Here is a 21,209-nt window from a genome sequence, read left to right as displayed (position 1 = left end):
CAATGCCACTAGCGATTTCACCCTTGCCTGAGGACAAATTGCGTCTCGTTGGAATGTGGAAAAATGTCGCTACGCATCATCGCGACCGCCATTGAGTTGAATAAACAAAAGATCGTAGTGGAAATCAAGAAATATTAATAGCATGGCCTGGTTCTTTCTATATGAAAGTTGCATTTGTTTCACATTATGTTGAAATAGTTGCTTATTTTATTTTATGTAAATAGAATCAACCCGATCAGCTTTTAGTGTTTTCCCCATCCAAAGAAATCAGCGACGAGCTCTACGAACTTATCGATATCAACACCGTATTCTCTCAGCTTGGCAAACAGAGACTGCACTTCTTTGGAGTTCTGAAAAATTACAAAAAACTTTTAAATCCAAATCCCTCACCAAGAATGCAAACCAAACTTACATTATAGAACTCCTCCAGCTTATGGAAATCAAAGCGCTGCAGCTTCTCAAACAGAGCCTTAAATTCCGGACTGGTCTTTAGCTTCTCCTCAAACAGCGCTTCAAACTTGTCCTTAGGAAACAGTTCCAAAGCTTCATTGACGAACCCAGATAGTCCACCAGTTCTCACTAAATATGTGTAGATTAGATGTTTCTCATTCAGTTGTCATGTTAAAACGAGTTTAAAACTTACAACTACGAACGACGCGCACCGGCTTGACGTGGTTTAGTCCGAGGAAATCAGCAACGAAATTCAAACCCTCATACACAGGCACTCCAGCATCATTCAAATAGTGCAGTAGATCCTTTACTTCATGCAGCGCGAAAAATTGATCCCAAACGGTGGAGAATTCCTTTCCTTGCAGATAAGCGAAAAAGTCCTGAACATCCTTATCGTTCTGGTAGTAATTGAAAGCCAACTTTGCCAGATCATCGACCGGAACTAAAGCCACGAAATCTTCGAAGTCTTCCAGTAGACCACGGGGTGCCGGAACTGCCGAGGCACAGGTGATGATTGCTACCAGAGCAACAAGAACCAAAGTTGGTTTCATGGTTGGTGAAAATCGTTTGTAGTGAACTTCAATTAGTGAAAAGTGAAACTGATACTGAACTGTCACCGAACGACATCTTTTATACTGCTCAATGCCATGTTTCTCATCTTTGGATTTAGAGATAAGTGGGATTGTAAGTACTCAGATATTTTACAGTAGAGTACTTAATAGGTAATCCACATACTCTACTTGGATATGGTCGACACTTGAATTATTTAATAAACAAACAGTCATTTCAACACGCAATCACCTATTGGTAACAGATTGCACTACTTTTCTTAAATATTACATAAGCTATTTTCTCGAATAATCCTAATCTTACTCTCATGATTTATGGTAAATCGTATTTTTTTAAGCAAAAGAACTGGGCACTGCAAATTTATTTCAGAGTGATCTAAACAACACGAAAGAAAAACTACCGCGAATAATAATATTTTGCAGATTAATAATGATTATTTCACGCAAATTAGAGTAAAATGGTCTTCATTGCGCCGAAACTACTACAAACTTTTGCATGAAAGTGGTATTGTTGTGGCACAAAAAGATGAATTTAAACGCGAATGTTTATTTATTCTACAAGATTTCGACTTGCTTTATCCATCAATCTGTTCTGTCGAACGGTATGTCTTGTCCATTGGACTGCCTAGCCAGTTAGTCTTCTTTTTAACGATCTATCTTAACCAGGGGTCTGTCTCGTCCATCGGTTTATCTTGCCAACCTTCTGACCTAACGTTAGTCTGTCATGAACATCAATCCGTCGGAATGATGAACACGGCTACTCTGTCTGTGTATCAGTCTGTCTTTTCCATCGGTCTTGCTTGTCCATTAGTTTGTCTTGTCCATCGTCCAGTCTCTTTCATCGGTCTGTCTCGTCTATCAATCAATTTTGTCGGTTTATCTGTCTTGTCCAACAGTCTATTCTGTCCTCCATTTGTCTTATCCATCAGCATAACCTGCCAGCGGACTATCTTGTCCATTGGTCTGTCTTATTCAGGAGTCTGTCTTGTCCATCAGACTGTCATGTCACGTACTTCGATTTGTCTACGAGAGGAAAAATTCTTATTATCTTATGACTAGCGTACTCAGACATAAACAAAAGGTGGAGCACCTGACAAAATTGAAATAAAAATTAAATTGGAATTGGAATTGGATTTAAAGTTGAAATTTGACTTGAATTGAAGTTGAAATTTGGCTTAAAATTGAACCTGCAATTGGAATTAAATTAGGCTCAAGATCGAACCTACAATTGTACTTGAACATGAGCTTGACATTGGACATATTATTTGGACTACCGTGACCGCTCCTAATTCTGCGCAGCTCCTAATTCTGCGCATTTTTCTTTATATATGTATTTTTCAACATTGTGCATAACTATGGCCATTGTGTTATTTTTTTATAAATCTCTGTTGAATATTACGCCATTATTCACAAAAAGGCCATAATATTTGACAGCGAAATAAATTAAAGTGAAACTGAAAGTATTTTATAAGTCAGAAAACAACGTCGTTAGCGCCAACGCTAAAACTGTACTTCTAGAAAATTAACAAATTTATGATCGAAATTCTTTGCAATGATCAAATTACCCAGCATAATTAGAAACAATAATTAATTTTAGTCATGTTTTAGGCAAAAAGAGTGATTGCATGCCTTGTTTTCGTTGGAAAAATGCGATGCAGTAGTGCGCAGATTTAGGCACAGATTTTTTATTCATGTTCCAAATTCTGCGCAGTAAAGTATCCTATGAAGAAATCGCAAAAAAATACGCAACTTCTCTCAAATGGCAGAAATTCAAATAGAACCTTTAACTTGCGTTGATTGGAATCCTGTGTTACGGCTCGGGGTCCGAACCTACGAACGCCAATTCATGGAACCATGACTTCTGATTTTTTTGACTGTCGAACTTCATTGAGTTATCAGGGAGTGGGGAAGTGGTTTCTTATGAAAACACAATTGTTAGTATTAGTCTAAAGTGTAATGTTCAGTATACAGAAAACCCGAATGAACTCGCCCTTCATGTTATCGACAATGAAATATTTAAAATAAGCCAATCCAAATGATAATAATGTTCCTGTGCCACCTGGACAGCACAAGAAGGCCAGATCATGTATTTAATCATGGTAATGGCTAATGTTGGATTTTTGATGTACTTTCAGCGTATAAAGACATAAACAACATGGTATGAGTGTTTATTGTTACTTTTTAGGTGCGCAGAATTAGGAACAAACATGCGCAGAATTAGAAACATGGGCAAGAAAGTGCGCAGAATTAGGCACCGTGAATAAGTTTACAAAACGAAAGATATACTCAATTGTTGGTTGACTTTTAATTCCCTTGTTTTTTACCAGATAATATAGACCGTAGCACTACATGTTGCTGCTATCAACGTTATTAATTTAACTCTAGAATACTTATAATAGCGGAGGAATCATAAAAATGTCTGTTCACGGTAATTTGAAGTTGAAATTTTACTTCAAACAGAACATGGACTGGAAGTTTTACTTGAAATTAACATTTTTCGTCTGATTCACTCACAGGTATTACCCCTGTTCTGTCGCGTTTGTCCGCTCTTTGTGGTTCCTATTTAATTTTTTTTCCGTTTGCTCTCCCATTTTTTCTCTCTTTTCTGCCCTGCTTCCACACATTTTTTTGTCATTTTCTTTTCCGGAGGCGAATGCCTTCTTTTTTGCCCTTTTCACTCTTTTCCAGTTTTTTGTAACTCTTTTATATCCATTCCTTCTCGTTTTACGTCTTCGTCTATATTTTACTCTTCTTGATGTCCCGTTTTTTCATCTTTTCTGTCACGTTTGTTCCATTTTTTGCTCTCTTTTCCGCTTTCGTCTCCGGTTTTCTAGGTTACATCGCGTTTTTTCGTCTTTTTCTCTTCCATGTTACCTTATTCTTTAGTCCGTATTTCCCATTTTTTTCTTTTTTCTTCCCACCTTTCTTCTTTTCTAGCTCGCTTAAACGAGAACAAGGTTCTCGTTTTTCTCAATTCCTCTATCAATTCTTTTTTCTTCTTTTTTCCAGTTTTTTGTAACTCTTTTATATCCATTCCTTCTCGTTTTACGTCTTCGTCTATATTTTACTCTTCTTGATGTCCCGTTTTTTCATCTTTTCTGTCACGTTTGTTCCATTTTTTGCTCTCTTTTCCGCTTTCGTCTCCGGTTTTCTAGGTTACATCGCGTTTTTTCGTCTTTTTCTCTTCCATGTTACCTTATTCTTTAGTCCGTATTTCCCATTTTTTTCTTTTTTCTTCCCACCTTTCTTCTTTTCTAGCTCGCTTAAACGAGAACAAGGTTCTCGTTTTTCTCAATTCCTCTATCAATTCTTTTTTCTCTCTAGCTCTAGCTTTCGCTTTAATCTCTCTTGTTTTCTGTTCCGCATTCCCTTTCTTGTCTCGTTTCCCTCATTTTCACTCTTATTTCTATCCTGGTTTCATCCTTTTCCTAAACAATGATTTTCCTCTGTTCTGTTTTTTCACTTTTCTGTCTAGTTTTTATCATTTTCTGTCCGACTTTCGACATTTTCCTTTAAGTCGGTCCCGGCTTTCATCTGTTTCACATTTTAACTCCTTTTCTATCCCCTTTTTCACTCTCGGCTGTTCCGTTCGTCCTCTTATTATGTCCTGCTTTTACGTCTTCTCTGTAACGTTCTGTTTTTCATTTCCGGTTTATCTCTTTTGTTTTCCATTTTCATTTTTTTCTCCATTATTTTCTTTTTCTGTCTCGTTTCCCTCCATTTTCTGTTCTCGTTTCCTCCTCTTCTATTTCGTTTTTTCTTCTATTTTGTCCCGTTTTTTACTCCTTTTCTGTACAATTTAACCTAATTTTCTTTCTCCTTTTTTCCTTTCTTCCTTTTTTTAATGGATTTGTTCTGCGCTGTGTGATTCATGAGATATGAAAACTTGAAACTTGACTTAAAAGTGAACTTTAAATCGGTGTTCAAATTGGGCATGAAATTAAAACAGAATTTGAACTGGATTTGACATTGGATTTAAAACTTTTACTATTTTTACGCAATTAATTTACTTATCGCAAGAATAGTGACCAATTAAATTAAAAACTGCGGATTACCGAAACTTCTTGTTTTACATGAAATTTTACAGAGAATTCGGCATACGTGCTCCAGCCTGGACACGCCAGTGATCTTATCCAACGGCAAGTTTTGTCCATCAAACAGTCCTGTCGATCGGTGTTTCTCGTCCGTCGGTCTGTCTTGTCCTCCAGTCTACCTACCAGTCTACCAGTCTTTCGGAATCATCAGGGTTGTTCCTGACTATTTTTGTTTAATTTGATTTACTGCACCCAATTTTGTTTCTAGTATTTTCTTCTATATTTTTGATATAGATTATTGATTGAATGTTATTTTGTATTATATTACATATGTCACCTGTCAAATTTATTGTTATTTTAAGTTTTATGTTCATTTAGTCCTTGCTTAACGTTTGGTTTACTTATATTTAAATATCGTTTAAATCGTACTTGAATTCTATCAAGTTTCATGTCATGTTTCGCGATATTTGTCGAATTCTTGACATCCCAAGTAACAATTTGGTTTTGATTACACTCTTATGATGGCATTTAAGACCAAAATTGATCTTGAAGACCACCATAAGAATACAATAAAACTCACATTGTTGCTTGGGATCTGAATATAAATTTTGTTGAAAACCACGCAAAAACTGCCAACTAAGACGAAACAAAATGAAAAATTGAAGACAAAATTGGTACAACGTCTGAAACGGTGCAGGTGAAATTGAGGAATACTGAAACGGTAAAATAAAGTTTACAGATATACACTCAAGTAACAAAACTCCACAAAATTCCAATCAAAAATAATATTTGAGCTGGAAATATCCGTATCAAGTGACAAATAAGATGGTATAACAAAGGTTTCTTTCACCACTAGGGCACTTGGGTTTTTTACGAAAGTTACGGAATTTCCGATCTTTCTAAGTGAATTTCGGAATTTACGTGGCTTAAAAAACGACTTGAGTATTCACCTTATGTGAAGATTACAGACTGTCTAATCTCCCGGAAATTTCCGGAATGACCTGTCTATGAAACATCCAGAACAGCCAAAACCATCTCTTAAAAATGGACGGACCATAAATCAATGTTGCAAATCGAGTGAGAAGCCAACGATGCCTACTCTCACGCGTGCGAGTTTGAGCAGCATAGCATTCAACGCTTACGCCCCTCACGCAAGCGTAAGACAAACGGTCGCCGTTGCTGTTTGCAGACTTTCTGCTACCTACACACTCGCGAATGCACAGCCAGGCTTGATTTTGCTCATCTTCAACATACAGAGACAGAGCAATCTGCTTCTCACAATGACTAAGGCTGTGAACCATTTCGTGAATTTTTTAACTTTTTGGTTAAAATTTGACAGTTTGATGGTTTTTCACCTTCTGTCGAAAATAATCCTGCTCGGGAGCATGATTAGTTTTGACAGTTCGATAGTCCGCTTCAGAGAGCCAATGAGATATGCACAGGTGAGGAAGAGAGCTTCGATGTGTTTCACTAATTTTTCGTTGGATTTTTTTTCCAATTTATGGATGTTTATAGTATAATAAATTTGTTTATTCAACCCAGGTTGAAATGAAATAAATTTTATCTATCAAATAGGAGCAAATGCGGAGGAGCAAAACAAATGAACATCAAAAATTCATCCAATTTCAACCCGGACTGAACAAATAAATCCGCTATTACAGAAACAAATCTTCAGCCTCACCTCATACGCTCTCATTGAGCAAAACAAACTATCAATCTGTCAAATAAGAGAGAGAGAGAGAGAGAGAGAGAGAGAGAGAGAGAGAGAGAGAGCAATTCGATTTGTCTTCTGCGCTTTGCCAGTAAAACGCCGAGAATTGAGAAAATTTTCAGAGCACAGCCTCATATCGTCTTTCTGCATGGCCCACTCGCGAGTCAAATAACTCGTGAGCAACCAGCTGCCCGTGAGACCTAGAGGTGCTCTGGAATACATATTTTGCATTCCTTTTTCTCTTCTTCTTCATCTTCGTCCTTGATTCTATTCAAGGGCGGGAGTGCAAGTCTTCGCGAGTGGTCGGTATCAGCCGCTCGGGCTGCAAGACGAACGGGAGCGACGACCATCACTAAATACACAATCACAAAAAAACTCGTCGCAGCGCATAAATAAAGAAGAGCGAAAGTCCGAAAGGGATGCTTATACCGGCGTGTTCGTTAGCAACAGCAACACTGCAATAAATTCCTCGAAATTATTTAGATTGCGTTTCTAAAACCTATAACTTACTGAAAAATCTCTTCTTTAATGCCATAATCGAATTAAACAACATTAGCAACGAAGTCATCAACTTCTATTCTAAAACCACATAAAGCAAAGCAAAGCCTAGGTACTACATTCCGTTATCGAAACCCTACCTTCTGTTTTTTATACGACAGACTTCGCAGCCAGCTGTTAGAGTGCAGGTGCTATTGACTCTAACCAGTCGAGTCTAAAACCACTTAAATTTTTAATAATCTATCAGCAATTCTACGTTATATGAAATGTTATGCGTTCGTTCAGTCGATTTTAATGCGCAGCTTAGGCATTCGTAACGTATTTTAGGCAAATTTTGAAATTTGTACATTTTTTACGCGGATTTGCGAAATTTGCGCGGTTTTTTACAAAAACTTGAATATTTGCGACGTTTTGTAAGCAGTTTTACACAGTTTTGATTTCTCGGAACGTATCCATTGCGTAAAAAGACTTAAGTGCATGACACAAAATGAATATTTTTGGCAGATGTCTGATCTTCCAGAAATCTCTATAGTTAGCTGTGCTATGAATCATTCCTAACAGCCAGAGCCGTCTCTTAAAAAAGGACCGAATTATTTTGTCTATATTCGAATTATAATTCCCTTGAAATTAGATTCCGTTTCTAAAACTTCACGGAATAACTTCATATAATACTGTTATGATAATGATGCTACAGTCGAATTTAGCCACGCTAGCAAAAAAGGATTAACTTCGATTGTAAAACCACGTACGTTTTGATAATCTATCAGCAAATTTATGTTATACTCAACGTTTCTCATTTAACCAGTAGCTGCTATATCTGATACTGTAAAATTTAGGTTTCCCTGTGTTCAAAGTTGCCGGATATAGGAACACTGATTTGGTAGACATAACCACCGCCCATAGCGAAAGAAAGGCATACATTACACTTATTATGTAAATGAACTAAAACATTAGTTAGCTTCACAAAAATCGCTTTATTAATTACTTATACAACGCTATTTACAAAGCAAGCTACCGTTCTTTTAAATCAGATGAAAAGTTGTTAATTCAAGCCCGCTCATCAAAACTTTCCCCAGCCGAAGAATGCGGCCACAAGTTCGACAAATTTGTCAACATCCACACCGTGGTCACGCAGCATTTGAAATAGCGATTGAGCTTCCACGGAGTTCTGAAAAGGAAAAACAACACGGTCGTTCTTCAATCTACTCACACAAGACCACTAAAACCTATAATTACATTGTAGAAATCCACTAGCTTTTGAAAATCAGCATGCTGAAGTTTTTCGAACAGAGCTTTGAACTCCGGGCTGGTCTTCAGTTTTTCCTCAAATAAGGCCTTCAGCTTGTCCAAGGGCAGCAGAGCTTGGGCTTCATCGAAAAATCCATTAAGTCCGCCGGTTTTCACTGAAAACAATAGAGTGCCTATAAGTTTAAGCACATGGTTTGATAACTCAATAAAAACTTACAGCTGCGAATAAAGTGCATTGGCTTGACATGATTCAGACCCAGGAAATCGGCAACAAAATTCAGTGCATCGTACACCGGTAGTCCAGCATCTTCCAGGTAGTTCAACAGATCCTTAACCTCCTTTAGGGCAAACAACTGATCCCAAACGGCAGCAAATTCCTTGCCTTGCAGGTAAGCGAAGACCTCCTGTACTTCTTTATCGTTTTTGTAGTAATCTAAGGCCAGCTTTGTTAGTTCATCGACCGGAACCAAGGCAAGGAAGTCCTCAAAGTCTTCCTTCAAACCACGAGGGGCTGGAACTGCGGTGGCACCAACTACCACGGCCACCAAAGCAGCGAGACACAGGATTGACTTCATCGTGAATAGAACTTTGTTTCTTTGACGTGAATTGATGAACTGATGAGAAGCTAGTACAGTACATCAGTATTTATAGTTCCGGTAGAAATTATAAACCACTTGAGATTACTTGATGGACAGTTCGATTGGTTTTGAGACTTACATCGGTACTTGAACTTGAACATTGTTGAGTTCAACAACGGATTATAGTTATCAATAAAACAGAAGACAAAATAACATTATACACTTATCGTGAGACAAACATTTACAGCTTGAGACTAAACTAAAAACTAAAAAACCTAACTAATTTTAAAATGCCAAACATGTTTATCTGGTTATTAATATTTCATGATCATTTTCTTATACGTTACAAGGTCCTTATAATCCTTAGAATAGTGCTTTTTCATTATACTGAAGTTCTAATAATAAATTTGTCCTGGCAAAACTGATAAAACGATTCTGAATGATTTATAACAAAATGCAATCTACTCATTTACCGAATTCTACCGCCTCTAACTAATACTGTATTTGCGCCATTTCCGATTTTACCGACAAGGTGTCACATTAAATGCAGTCACCTGGCGTGAAAAGGGATACGCTATTATAATTGACCAATGAATACGAGATGGCTAGTAGTTTTCCAAAGCGAAGTGAAAATCCATGGTTGGCAGCTAATTAGCTGGATTTCGCTGGCACCGTGCATACTTACCTACTCGTGCACAGCCGATGATCGAAGCAAATAAGTCGAGTCCGTCTGTCTTTTCCTCTGTGCTGTGGAACGAGCGGCTCCACTGAAGTGTAGCGCGGACACGAAGCAACTTCCGTTTCAGTTCGTGTTTTAAATTTGTGCAGTAATTTCCTGTCAGAATAGAAACTGGAATAAAAACACGTGAAGGAAACTTTTCATTCAAATGTTCCCATTCCCTTCTCTGACTGTGCTGAAGTAATTGTAAAGAAAATTAAGTCAGAAAAAAGGACTCGAGGTACGTTTAAAAAAATTTTTTTAGAGTAGAGCTAGGTAAATAAACTGTGATAAACGAGCTATCAGTTAAACATTTTTCTACTAATGAACATTAATTTCTGAGCTTATTTCCTCTTAAAGAATATTTATGTAATCACCTAGTACCTAGTTCGGTTTCAATTTGCCTAAACCACTAAAACGAATGTTTTGCAAAAAAAAAAATCCTTCAATTCACAAAATTATATTGTTTTATCCAGTGACGATAACCATTTGAATGTAAAATGGTTTGCCCATTTTACTAGTATCCTCGAGAAAATCTGATAGATAAATGATGACGAAGAAATTAGACATAAAATTCAAGTTGATCGTCTGACAACAACCAATTATTTTGCAATGTCTATATTGAAGCCGTCAGTGGTTAAACCGAACTGGCCATTCAACAGATCCATAAAATGGCCTAGACGGATAGCTCGCTGAAGAAAAAGAGGAATCTGCATTCCATCCTCGTGGAGACACGCTTCGCCGGAACCACAACACCACCGGCAGTATTTTCTGCTTCTTTTTTCTTCGCCAGCATCACTGAAGTGGAACCGGCTCAATTACTGTTGTTTTGTTCCAAAACACCCCCGCTATTTATGTTTGCGGTTAACGAGCACCGCAACCGCTGATCCTAGCAGAGAGTCGACCGAGAGCATATTCATTCATTGTTATGCGTTGTGCGATTCGAACGACCATTCTCAGAGCTGTGGACCCGCTCGGAACTTCTTGCGTGTCGAAGGGGTGCCACATTGGACCTGGTTGGTGCGGTAATGTTTTCATCATCTGGTTTCATCCCCACAGACCAAGAGTTAGCAGCGTTGCTTCAATAGACATGGGGTCGTGGGATTTCATAGTACATCTAGAAGGACGCCTGTGGATAAGAAAAAAAAATAATGCAAATGGTGGTGCTCGGTAAGCCTTCCACACGGTGGCAGCATTCCTAAGGACAACTGCCTACTCGGGCCTTCGTCGTTATACTTTCCACAGAATATTCTGCATTGATACCCACGACTGGAAATGCACCCAATTGGAAAGGACTCACATACAGACACAACAACGGTTCAGTACGTCGAAAAACGATGCTACACCGTTAGGCTGTAATATGATTATGCTGATAGCAGCAGGAAAAAGATGGCATAGTCGAATATCCATTTTTATGAGAGTAAGCTCAATCTCCGGTACTTACTGAAAAAAGTGTTTTTGTTGAAGAAATGGTGCTTGCAATCTAAGAGTGAGAAATTTCTCACTGAATCAACAGTTAACAATGAAACATTAGAGTTAATAGTAATATTGTAGCAAATGATTTTATACTTTAGTTTCTAGAAGTAAGTAATCGAGCGTAAATCATTCATTACACGAAAAAATGCAATTTCATCTGCTAGAAACAGACAATTCAATTTACTAAATGCGACATTTCTCAAGACTTGCGTTGAACGGGCGTCCCCTCCGTCGAACGCACAACAATACGCTATCCCATCCCGTTGGATTATCTAATTAAATCAAAACCGTGAAATCCCTTCGAATGTTAAATCGAAAAGGAAACGCTCGACTGAACCGCTATGGCAGTGCGCGCTTCAAATCCACGTCAAGCGAACGGAAGTGCAACCAAAATAGACGTATCAAATTTTATTTTCCTACTCAATTTATTTCCGCCTGTTGTTCCGATGCTTTCATGTCAATTCGAATTTATTGACTCGGTTTATGCGGAATTTGTGCAGCACCACCAGACCAGAATCGCACCGCTCGTTGCTGTTGTGCTGCGCCGACTAGCTGGGCTGCAATGCTGCTACCAGCTGATGGAGGAATGGAAAATTTTCGATCTACGGCATGTCGAGCACCAATCAGCGCTTCAGCTTCATCGATTCGAATTTCAAATCTCCACATTCCATATTCAGGTAGGTATCTCTACATCATCGGCAGACGGCCATGTCCGATGTCATCCCAGCAGCGATTCGTTACCATCCTGTGTGGCTCCGTGAAATATGCTACCTACCAGTGACTACTAGTGACAACCAAGCACGGCGACAGCGGCATTCGGAACAGATTTCGCGGTTGACCGTGACCGATAGAATGTCTTCGGTTGGGATGAATTTCAATACCAGTCACCGTGCGATCGATATAGGAAAGACTGGTTTCACCATTCTTTTTTTATAGTCCTCACGAATGAAATGTAATTAAACTTTTATTCAACAAAACATTGAGTAATTCATTTCAATACGTAAGCACATTTATTTATAGTAAATAATACCATGGCTTCCACTGCTCCTTCTACACTCCTCCTCAACGTGAAGTCAAGCTTATTCCGGAAGTATTTTAGTTTTCAGCTTAGTGATCAGTTCTTCTTGAGACAATTCAAATCTTCTTCCATCACGGCTTTTCATTCATTCTAGTGGTGTGGACTGTCCTTTCCTTCCGTAACTGTTCGTAGGTAACTGTTCTTGCGACTTGGCAGCTAACGCCACGTCTCCACAACGTAGACGTTGAATTCCCTTGTTGTTCCTCGATGAACATCTGACAACGCTTTTAACATTTACAACCATTTCATTGAGCTCCACTAGAATCTTCTCATGAGTCGTACAAGGGTCTTCCACAACAGTTTTATCATCCGTAACAGTTGAATTATTTACACTCGTGAGATCGAAAAACTCATCATCTGAAGTCTGAAATAACGCTCTGTGTATCTACTTCCAGATTGCTACGCGGTTCGGTCGTACGAAATGTGGGATTTAGTCCAACTGGTGTTCGACTTCGTCTTCCACTATACACATCCTACCGTCTAGAACAAAGTGTTCTACTCGACTTACCGCTTGTTTGTATTTCCTCACATGGATCAAACGGTAGTCTTTGAAACAATCCAAATAGCCAACCTTGATTATCTTAATTGATTTGTTATCCAACTTCGACCTTTTCCCCTTGGAAATGAGGAAAAATGCAGGGGCTCCAAAAATCCGTGTAAAATCCGGTTTCTCGTTCAACCAGCGGTTGTTTCACCGCCGCCGTTAGAAGTAGGTTATGCAAGTAATTCGTCTTAATTGCTATGGCTCAAATCTAGAGTTGCCTTCGATCTACATTTTGCCTCTTTTGGAAATGGCAATCGTGTCATCTTCCCTTCAATGCAATTCGCACATGCTATTTCGAATACGGTTGCACGACGTTAGGCATACGGACGTTAGGCATAATGGACATTAATCATAATGGACATTAAGCATAATGGGTGATAGACATAATGGACGGTACGCATAATAGAAGTTAAGCAGCAATACATAAGACATAATGGTTGTTAGGCATAATGGACCATAGACGTAATTAACAAAACCTATTTACTTACTTTAGCAGCCGAGAGTCGGGGTAGCTCTTGCCGTATCAAGAATTCCTCTCCATTGTACTCGGTCATGGGCTACGCGTCGCTAATTCGTGGCTTCAACCTGGTCGACCCATCTAGCATGTTGGGCCCCACTTTTCTTGGTGCCGGTGGGGTTCCTGATGAGAACGGATTTCACTGAACAGTCGTCCGGCATCCTTGCGACGTGGCCGGCCCACTGCAGTCTCCTAACTTTCGCCAGGTGTACGATGGGAATCTCTCCAAGCAGCGCCTGTAGCCACTCCCCGCTGTCTGTACTCCACCAAAAATAGTCCGCAACACCTTTCATTCAAATACAGCTGGTGCATGTATGTCTTCCGTAAGCAAAGTTACTGTCTCAAGTCCGTAGATAACTACCGGTCTGATTAGCGTTTTGTACACCGTCAGCTTTGTGCGGTGGCGTATGCTCTCAGATAGAAGCGTCTTGCGGGGGGGAAAGTAGGCTCGATTTTTTGCTGGAATGGATTCCAGCGTTGGATCTCCTTGCTCGAATTAAATAATGTCGGCGGTGACCAGAGATCCCAAATATACGAAGTCATCAACCACTTCCAGTTAATCGCCATCAATAGTCACTGTCCGTGGTAGGAAGCGTGTAGGGCGCTATATTTATTTATTTATTTATTTATTTATTATTATTACTTCATCTGACTATAGTCTACATGAATGGTTTCAACATATCTCTGCATATTAGCGTTGATAGGAGGAAATGCTTATCAACTTAGGAACTATATTGGCTTGTTTCATTATGCCTGATTTTTGTTTTCAGGTATAATAAATTCAAATTTGTCACGAGGTTTTCGAGTCATTTTAAATCTCGCATGTGCATAATATTTTTAGATATAAATTATCAAATTATGGTTGTATATGAGCACCAATGGCATTATATTAAATTTATTAAAAGGTATTTTTTAAAGGTATCTTAATTTTCGTAATTACTGGCTTTACCAGAAAATTTTTGAATAGTCAGGTTAGTCTCATATAACTCCCCCCATCTACTAACAACAATTCCTTTCCCGAAATACTTGTGAAGATGCAGAGGGTTCCCTGGTCTTTAGTAGCAACAAGTATTGGACTAACATTCCTTCCCATCCCACCAGGACCCGCATTCGGACGTGGCCGGCGTCGGTATTGATCAGCATGCAGGGACCTGATAAGGTTGCACAATGAGGAATAGCGTGCTGTCCCAAGCATGCTCTTTCCAGCCATCATTTTGCAATTTTCATCGGTCCTGGTCAATAACGGAGTAGCAGCACACGGGCGGAATCCTATGCTTATGCTTATGCTTATCAATAGTCACTGTCCGTGGTAGGCAAACGTTGCTTTCTCTGGAGCCTCTTCCTACCATATATTTGGTTTTCGACGCATTGATGTATAACCCTATCTTCCTAGCCTCCGTTTTTAGTCTGGCGTAGATTGCCTTCGTCGTCCTAAGGCTTTTAGTAATGATGTCGAGGTCCTCTCGTTTCGATGCCCGCTCGCCGGATCACACCTTCCAATAGTGGTATTGAAAAACATACATGGCAGTCCATCCCCTTGCCGCAACTCTCTGCGCGATTCGAAAGAACTCGAGAGCTTTGATCAACCGCGTCAGTTTGTCCGGAAAACCGTACTCGTGCATTATATGCCATAGCTGTAGCTCCTTCAACTGTATCGTATGCTGCCTTGAAATCCACGAAAATATGATGCGTGGGCACGTTATACTCTCAACATTTCTGGAGGATTTGTCGGAGAGTGAAAATTTGATCCGTAGTAGCACGGGCCCGCTTGATACAGCCCTACGTTGCTATTGGGGATAGAAAATCACCTTATAGGTGGCGTTGACCAACGTGATGCCGCGGTAATTGCAGTAATCTTGCCAGTCGTCCTTTTGGTAGATGGGACAGACTACACCTTCCATCCACTCCTCCGGTATCTTCTCCATTAGCATAATAACAAGGGATCATTTGCCGTAACGACTCACAGAAGACCGAAACACGAAAGACCGAACCCTTACTTGAGTGAATCTCGCCGAAAATTATTTTCTCGGCAAATATTGAGTGAAATATTTTTTCTAATGTCAATGTTAAGCCGGTTAAGCCATCATCAAAATAATTAAACTGCAGTACATGACAGATCGTTCTTCGGATGCTGATATAGTCTCATCTATAGCAGACTTCAACCTTCCCAACTTACGCATGTCAATCGAACAGGAGCGTGCGACAATCGAAGACCTGCTAATTACGGGATTATGACAAGTGTATGTTCAACTTGTTTAACTCGAACGACAGACTTCTAGACCTCGCCTTCGTCAACTATCCTGAGTACATCGATTTCATTATTCCGCCCTCTCCGCCGCTGCCAGTTGGTGTTCACCATATACCGTTTATATTACAATTGAACGAGAACACTGACGATTGTATCCCACTTGCCGATCGAAACGATTGTCTTATTTCTGACTATCGTGCGTACGACTTTAGTATACTGAACGTTACGTTGGAGACGATCAATTGGTCGCCTTCATTAACGAATAGATCGCTGGATAAACCACTACTATTTAAGTGCATGCATTACCCTAGGCTTACTGACTAGTAGAGATTATCCCTTAGTTGAGTCCTACGGAGCGGTAGCGAGTAAGGACAGCATATACCCAACATTTATTCATTGACTTCAAAGCCGCATATGATACCATCGACCGGAAAGAGCTATGGAAAATCATGGACGAGAACAGCTTCCCCAGGAAGCTCATCAAACTGATTAAATCTACGATGGATGGTACGCAGTGCTGTGTTCGGATTTCGGGTGGATTGTCAAGTTCATTCGAATCACACAGAGGGCTTCGTCAAGGTGATGGTCTTTCATGCCTGCTGTTCAACATAGCGCTACAAGGTGTTATGAACCGAGCGGATATCAACACGCGGGGCACGATATTCAACAAATCTAGTCAATTCGTCTGCTTTGCCGATGACATGGATATTATCGGCAGAACATCTGTGGCGGTGGCTGAACAGTACACCAGACTAAAGCGCGAAGCAGAAAAGATTGGGTTAAAGGTAAATACGTCTAAAACAAAGTACATGCTGGCCAGCGGAACCGAGACCGCTTGGGCAGTAGTATATTGATCGACGGCGATGAGTTTGAGGTAGTCGATGAATTTGTCTACCTTGGCTCACTGGTAACGGCGGACAATGATACCAGCCGTGAGATTCGGAGGCGTATTATCAGCGGAAGTCGTGCTTACTATGGGCTCCACAAGCAATTGCGGTCGAGCAGACTAAGTCCCCGTACAAAGTGCACCCTGTACAAGACGCTTATTAGACCGGTTGTTCTCTACGGGCATGAAACATGGACAATGCTCGAGGAGGACCTGCGAGTGCTCGGAGTTTTCGAACGACGAGTGCTAAGAACGATCTTCGGCGGCGTACAGGAGAACGGAGTATGGAGGCGGAGGATGAACCATGAACTCGCACAGCTCTATGGCGAACCCAGTATCCAGAAGGTGGCTAAAGCTGGACGGATGCGATGGGCAGGGCATGTTGCAAGAATGCCGGACAACTACCCTGCAAAGATGGTGTTCGCCTCAAATCCGGTAGGAACAAGACGACCAGGAGCGCAGCGAGCAAGATGGTTAGACCAGGTGGAGCGAGATCTGGCGGAGAGTACTCGGTGTCCGAGGAATTGGAGAGCGGTAGCCCTCAACCGAGTTACATGGAGAAATTTTGTTCAACAGGCTTTGTCTTAGGACGGCAAGCCACCTAAGTAAGTAAGTATACCCAACATTTGTACAGGCTGAACACTGTAAAAAAAAATTATGACTTTTGTAATTCCATTATACCTGACTTCCATTCCATTTCATCCATTATGACTTCCATTATACCTAACGTTCGGATGCCTAATGGGATACATTCCTCTGTATGAGGCTACCCCGCATGGCAAAGCAACTTTTTGGGATAATTGATAATTTAGCCCGATTTTGTTAGACCAACCTTGTGTCTTTATCTTGACATTGAAATAAGGTCAGGCATATAATTATTTTTTATAATAGTAGTTTGTATAACTAACGGGGGGAACGGTAGAAGAAAATAATGAAACATAGAGTCGATAGGATCAGGTATGAAGTTATGTACTGATGATTCTTTGAACCACAGGGGGACTGGACAAAAGAGAGACTCCACAGCCTCCTAATTAAGCGTGCGACGTACTTTTAAACTCCACCAACACTGGCAGGTTGAGTTATTTTTAGATACAAATTGTGCCTCTTTCTCTATCTGCTGTAGTCAAACCACTGAATGAAAAGTTCAATCTAACTCGTTTTACTGGCGGGACGACGAAACTGTGTCTAAAAATAACTCATCCCGTCAGTGTTGGTGGAGTTTAGAATAATTGGGGATGAGTAGCCCAATAAAGCTGTGCAACAAAGCTCGCGAAATTTCAACTTTACCGAAATCAAACGAAACTGAGTGAAATTTACCATAGAGTTAACTATGGTTTAATGGTGATCTAGCATAAAATCTAGGGTAAATTTCGTACGATTTCGTAAAATTTCGAAATCTTGCGAAATTTAGTACAGTCTTATAGCCCAGGACAGCGTGATGTGGTTGGGATTTTTTAGATCAAATTGTATTCATCGACCACTCATTGCAATTTTGATGGAACGCACCAAGGGCTCCCAGAAACCGCCCAAGGGTGATATGAACATTCACTTTGTGCAGGTGTTTATGAAGGTAATTGCCAAGTCTTTATAAATACGTTTAACTTGCTCCTTCGAGATGCGTATATTTCATTGCAATTTTTTCTTGTTAACGTAATAAGTCTGAAAATTCCAAGATAGATTTTTGGGATATAACAAGCATTTGTAAAGACCGTAACAAATGTCTCATGTTAACTCATGTCAAATGGATAGCTCCATATGGTAGGTATTCATTGGCAGAACTAGAGGGGGCTAAGAAAGGTCAAGACACATATTTTCGACACTATTGTGAGGAACGTGCTGCTCGAACCACAAATGCTGATAAGCAGAGTCAAGCTTCTCCTAAACAAGTTATCCCTCTAGCAAAATAGACGTCTTTTGACCCTCTAACGATAAACGTAAAAACGATACGATCATACTAATGACTATTTTTATCAAAGTACACTTAAAAGAAGCTCAAGTTTCGATTTTCATGCTAATGATCGATAATTTTGGTGCAAATGTCCTTTTTCTTCAAAATTAAATTTGATATAACATTTCCTGATAAAATAAAATGGTCGACAAAATAAAAGCACCTCAAGGCACCTCAGCATTACCTCTTACAGCATATACCCTGTATGATTACATCATATTTATTGAATAATACATGTCTGAATAAAAATATGTATAACATTTCAGAGTAGTTTGAAGAAAAACTGAGCTTACTTTTTAATTACAATTTACGCCATCGTTGCTCTCAGCTGACGCACCGAGAGTTATTGACTCAAAATTTACTTTATCTCCGCGGAGAAAGGGTTAATATTCTCAACAATCGTCTAGAATCAAAGTCAATTTACTATATTTGTTATATAAAAACAAACGATATTTGAATGCATTGCATTCTTTCCACCAAGCGATGCATCAAGTAGCACCAGAAGGAACAAATATTTTCCATATTTCCGTGACAATTCTATTGTAATGCACTCTCAGTGTATTTCAGACCTGACCCAAATATTTACACTAAATGCAGGTTTACGCCTTCGACAAACAACTTCATTACCGAAAAACGTGAACTGACTCGATCAAATATCAACCGGCAGCAGTAAATTCAAACCAAAGTGAACCCATACGCGGAACATTTCAAAGAAAACTCCCGATTGTGAATCCGAACGAATGTATGTAAACACGTACGTACGCAGCGCAAACAAAAGTGCGCGGACCACATTTGAATGGATGGGAGAGATTGTATTCCCAGCATATCTTGGTCCGAAATGGACTTCCATCGTGTAAACAAACGTAGTGGTTTTAAATTTCAGCCCATTTCGGTACAGTCAGCGAACGTAATGTGATGCAACGTTTAATTTTTTTGTCGAAAAAAAGCACGATGAACCAGTTAAGCAAACAGTCCAGTAACCCAGTAGCGACATCCCTTTCTTGTTTGAAGTGTCCTTCCGAAGAACCGCTAACTGTTTCTGCATCCATTCAAAATATAATGTTACATTTAACCCTGTCGGTATACTCACTGTAAGGACGGTACAGTCACGTTTTATCATAAAAATATATCATTACTCATAAATCCTAAAACAGTTGGTTGTTTAGATACTTTATCACAGGTCGGTAGTCGTCTGTAAACAGTACATTTAAAACAACAAGGTAAAAAACGCCAAAAAGCATGTACAACATTCAAGCACAATTACTTTGTTCGCATTACCATATCCTGATAACATACTGTTACGTTTGTTAAAAAATTCTAACCGCATCTTAGACCACGCAATCAATAATCGGAAACTTTTCCATTGTAATAAAATGTTGAACGCCGAGAAATGAAACGTGGCCAATCAGATAGGCGGCCCTCCGCAGACATAAAGATGATGAAGGTCTAACAAAATTGCCACTGTTGGCCAACCAACTGTCCCACCGCAGTCCCAGGGGTACCATATAAGTGTCCTTTTCATACACGTGCTTCGCTATACTCCAGGAGCCGAACAATTTTTTATTACCGTAAATAAATACTACAGCCCGGTTCCAAAAAGGCTCAAATCTGCGGCTCGAATCACATTACAACACGGAAAAGAGCAACATCCCTCTTGCTGTGATTTTGTAGTTCACCTGGGACCGTTCAAAGTCAAAGTGGTCTCCGCTCCCCGGAATGGGGGAAGGGGAGGTCAAGTGAAATATGACAGAGCGAATCGCCAGACCGCCGCAGCAGCAGTACGGAAGCAAGCTTCCGAAGCGATGCGCCACGATTTGTCACTGATTAAAAATGGGCGTCTCCCAAAACGGTGGAAAATTGTGCCGGATTGTTTACTTTTCATCAGCGGGGAATTAAACCATCTTTTCATCCTTCCCGCGCGCCGTCCGGTCGGTCATTTACTTTTGCTCTGACCTGTCGGATGTTTTGATTTGTTTGTTGTGGAAATAAAAAGAAAAACCGGGATCAAAAGTAAGTCGTCCTATGATCTAGAATGTTTGAAAGATTAATAGCGCCCGCCGCTGGACAGCTGACTGCTGCTGCGAGGATGAAGGGATTTTTTCAACATATATATTACTGTAGAAATGTGCATTTCCATTCGCACGGTTTGTATTCACGTAATAAGTTCGGTGCCCAAGGAAACAGACAGCTGACTTGAGGCAGTTGAAATGATCCATTCAGTTGTGATTTGCGCAATACAATTCAGCTTCTGTTCCAGAGAGTTGCTAATGAGCAAATATAATTTGGTTTTGCTTCAATTTGTCATGGTTGTTTGATTTTCATTTTGGTTGTTTGAAAGAAATCTTTAAATTTTGGAAAAAAATTTTGCCGTTATTAATAACTGATGCACAAATCATGAACGTTTTCATTGATTTATAGCTCGCTGTTTACAGGTTAAGTTCTTTTGAACCAAAGTATATGTCTGGTGAATGCAAGAATTAGAATTTCATAAGACTTTTGTGGACAGCATATGAACTTATAAACGAAAACAATATTTAAAATATCAAGATCACCGATTTGTACAGAAAACTCCTATTTCAATTTTTATTTTTCATGGACATTTCAACAATCTTGGAACAAAAGGTTTTTATGAAAATGCTAAAATAGTGTTAGAACCATTCAGAAAAACAATCCTAACAGTATTTTTTCAATAATGCTGAAAAAATT

At 39.6% G+C, this 21,209-nt stretch overlaps 1 protein-coding gene across 1 annotated transcript; it reads right to left on the bottom strand.

Annotated features, from left to right (window-relative positions):
• Nucleotides 1-242: 242 nt before the first annotated feature.
• Nucleotides 243-9,085, bottom strand: LOC128740577 (uncharacterized). The gene is made up of 7 exons (XM_053836134.1): nucleotides 8,728-9,085; nucleotides 8,499-8,665; nucleotides 8,330-8,430; nucleotides 7,194-7,219; nucleotides 644-1,108; nucleotides 413-579; nucleotides 243-350 (listed from the first exon to the last, which is right to left on the bottom strand). Exons 1-7 carry the CDS (start codon nucleotides 9,083-9,085, stop codon nucleotides 243-245), a joined length of 1,392 nt encoding a protein of 463 aa, XP_053692109.1.
• Nucleotides 9,086-21,209: the final 12,124 nt, after the last annotated feature.

The sequence above is a fragment of the Sabethes cyaneus genome, chromosome 3 (assembly GCF_943734655.1).
Source record: "Sabethes cyaneus chromosome 3, idSabCyanKW18_F2, whole genome shotgun sequence".
NCBI lineage: Eukaryota > Metazoa > Arthropoda > Insecta > Diptera > Culicidae > Sabethes > Sabethes cyaneus.
Note: the sequence above shows the minus strand (reverse complement) of the source record. Positions and strands in the feature narration are given on the sequence as shown.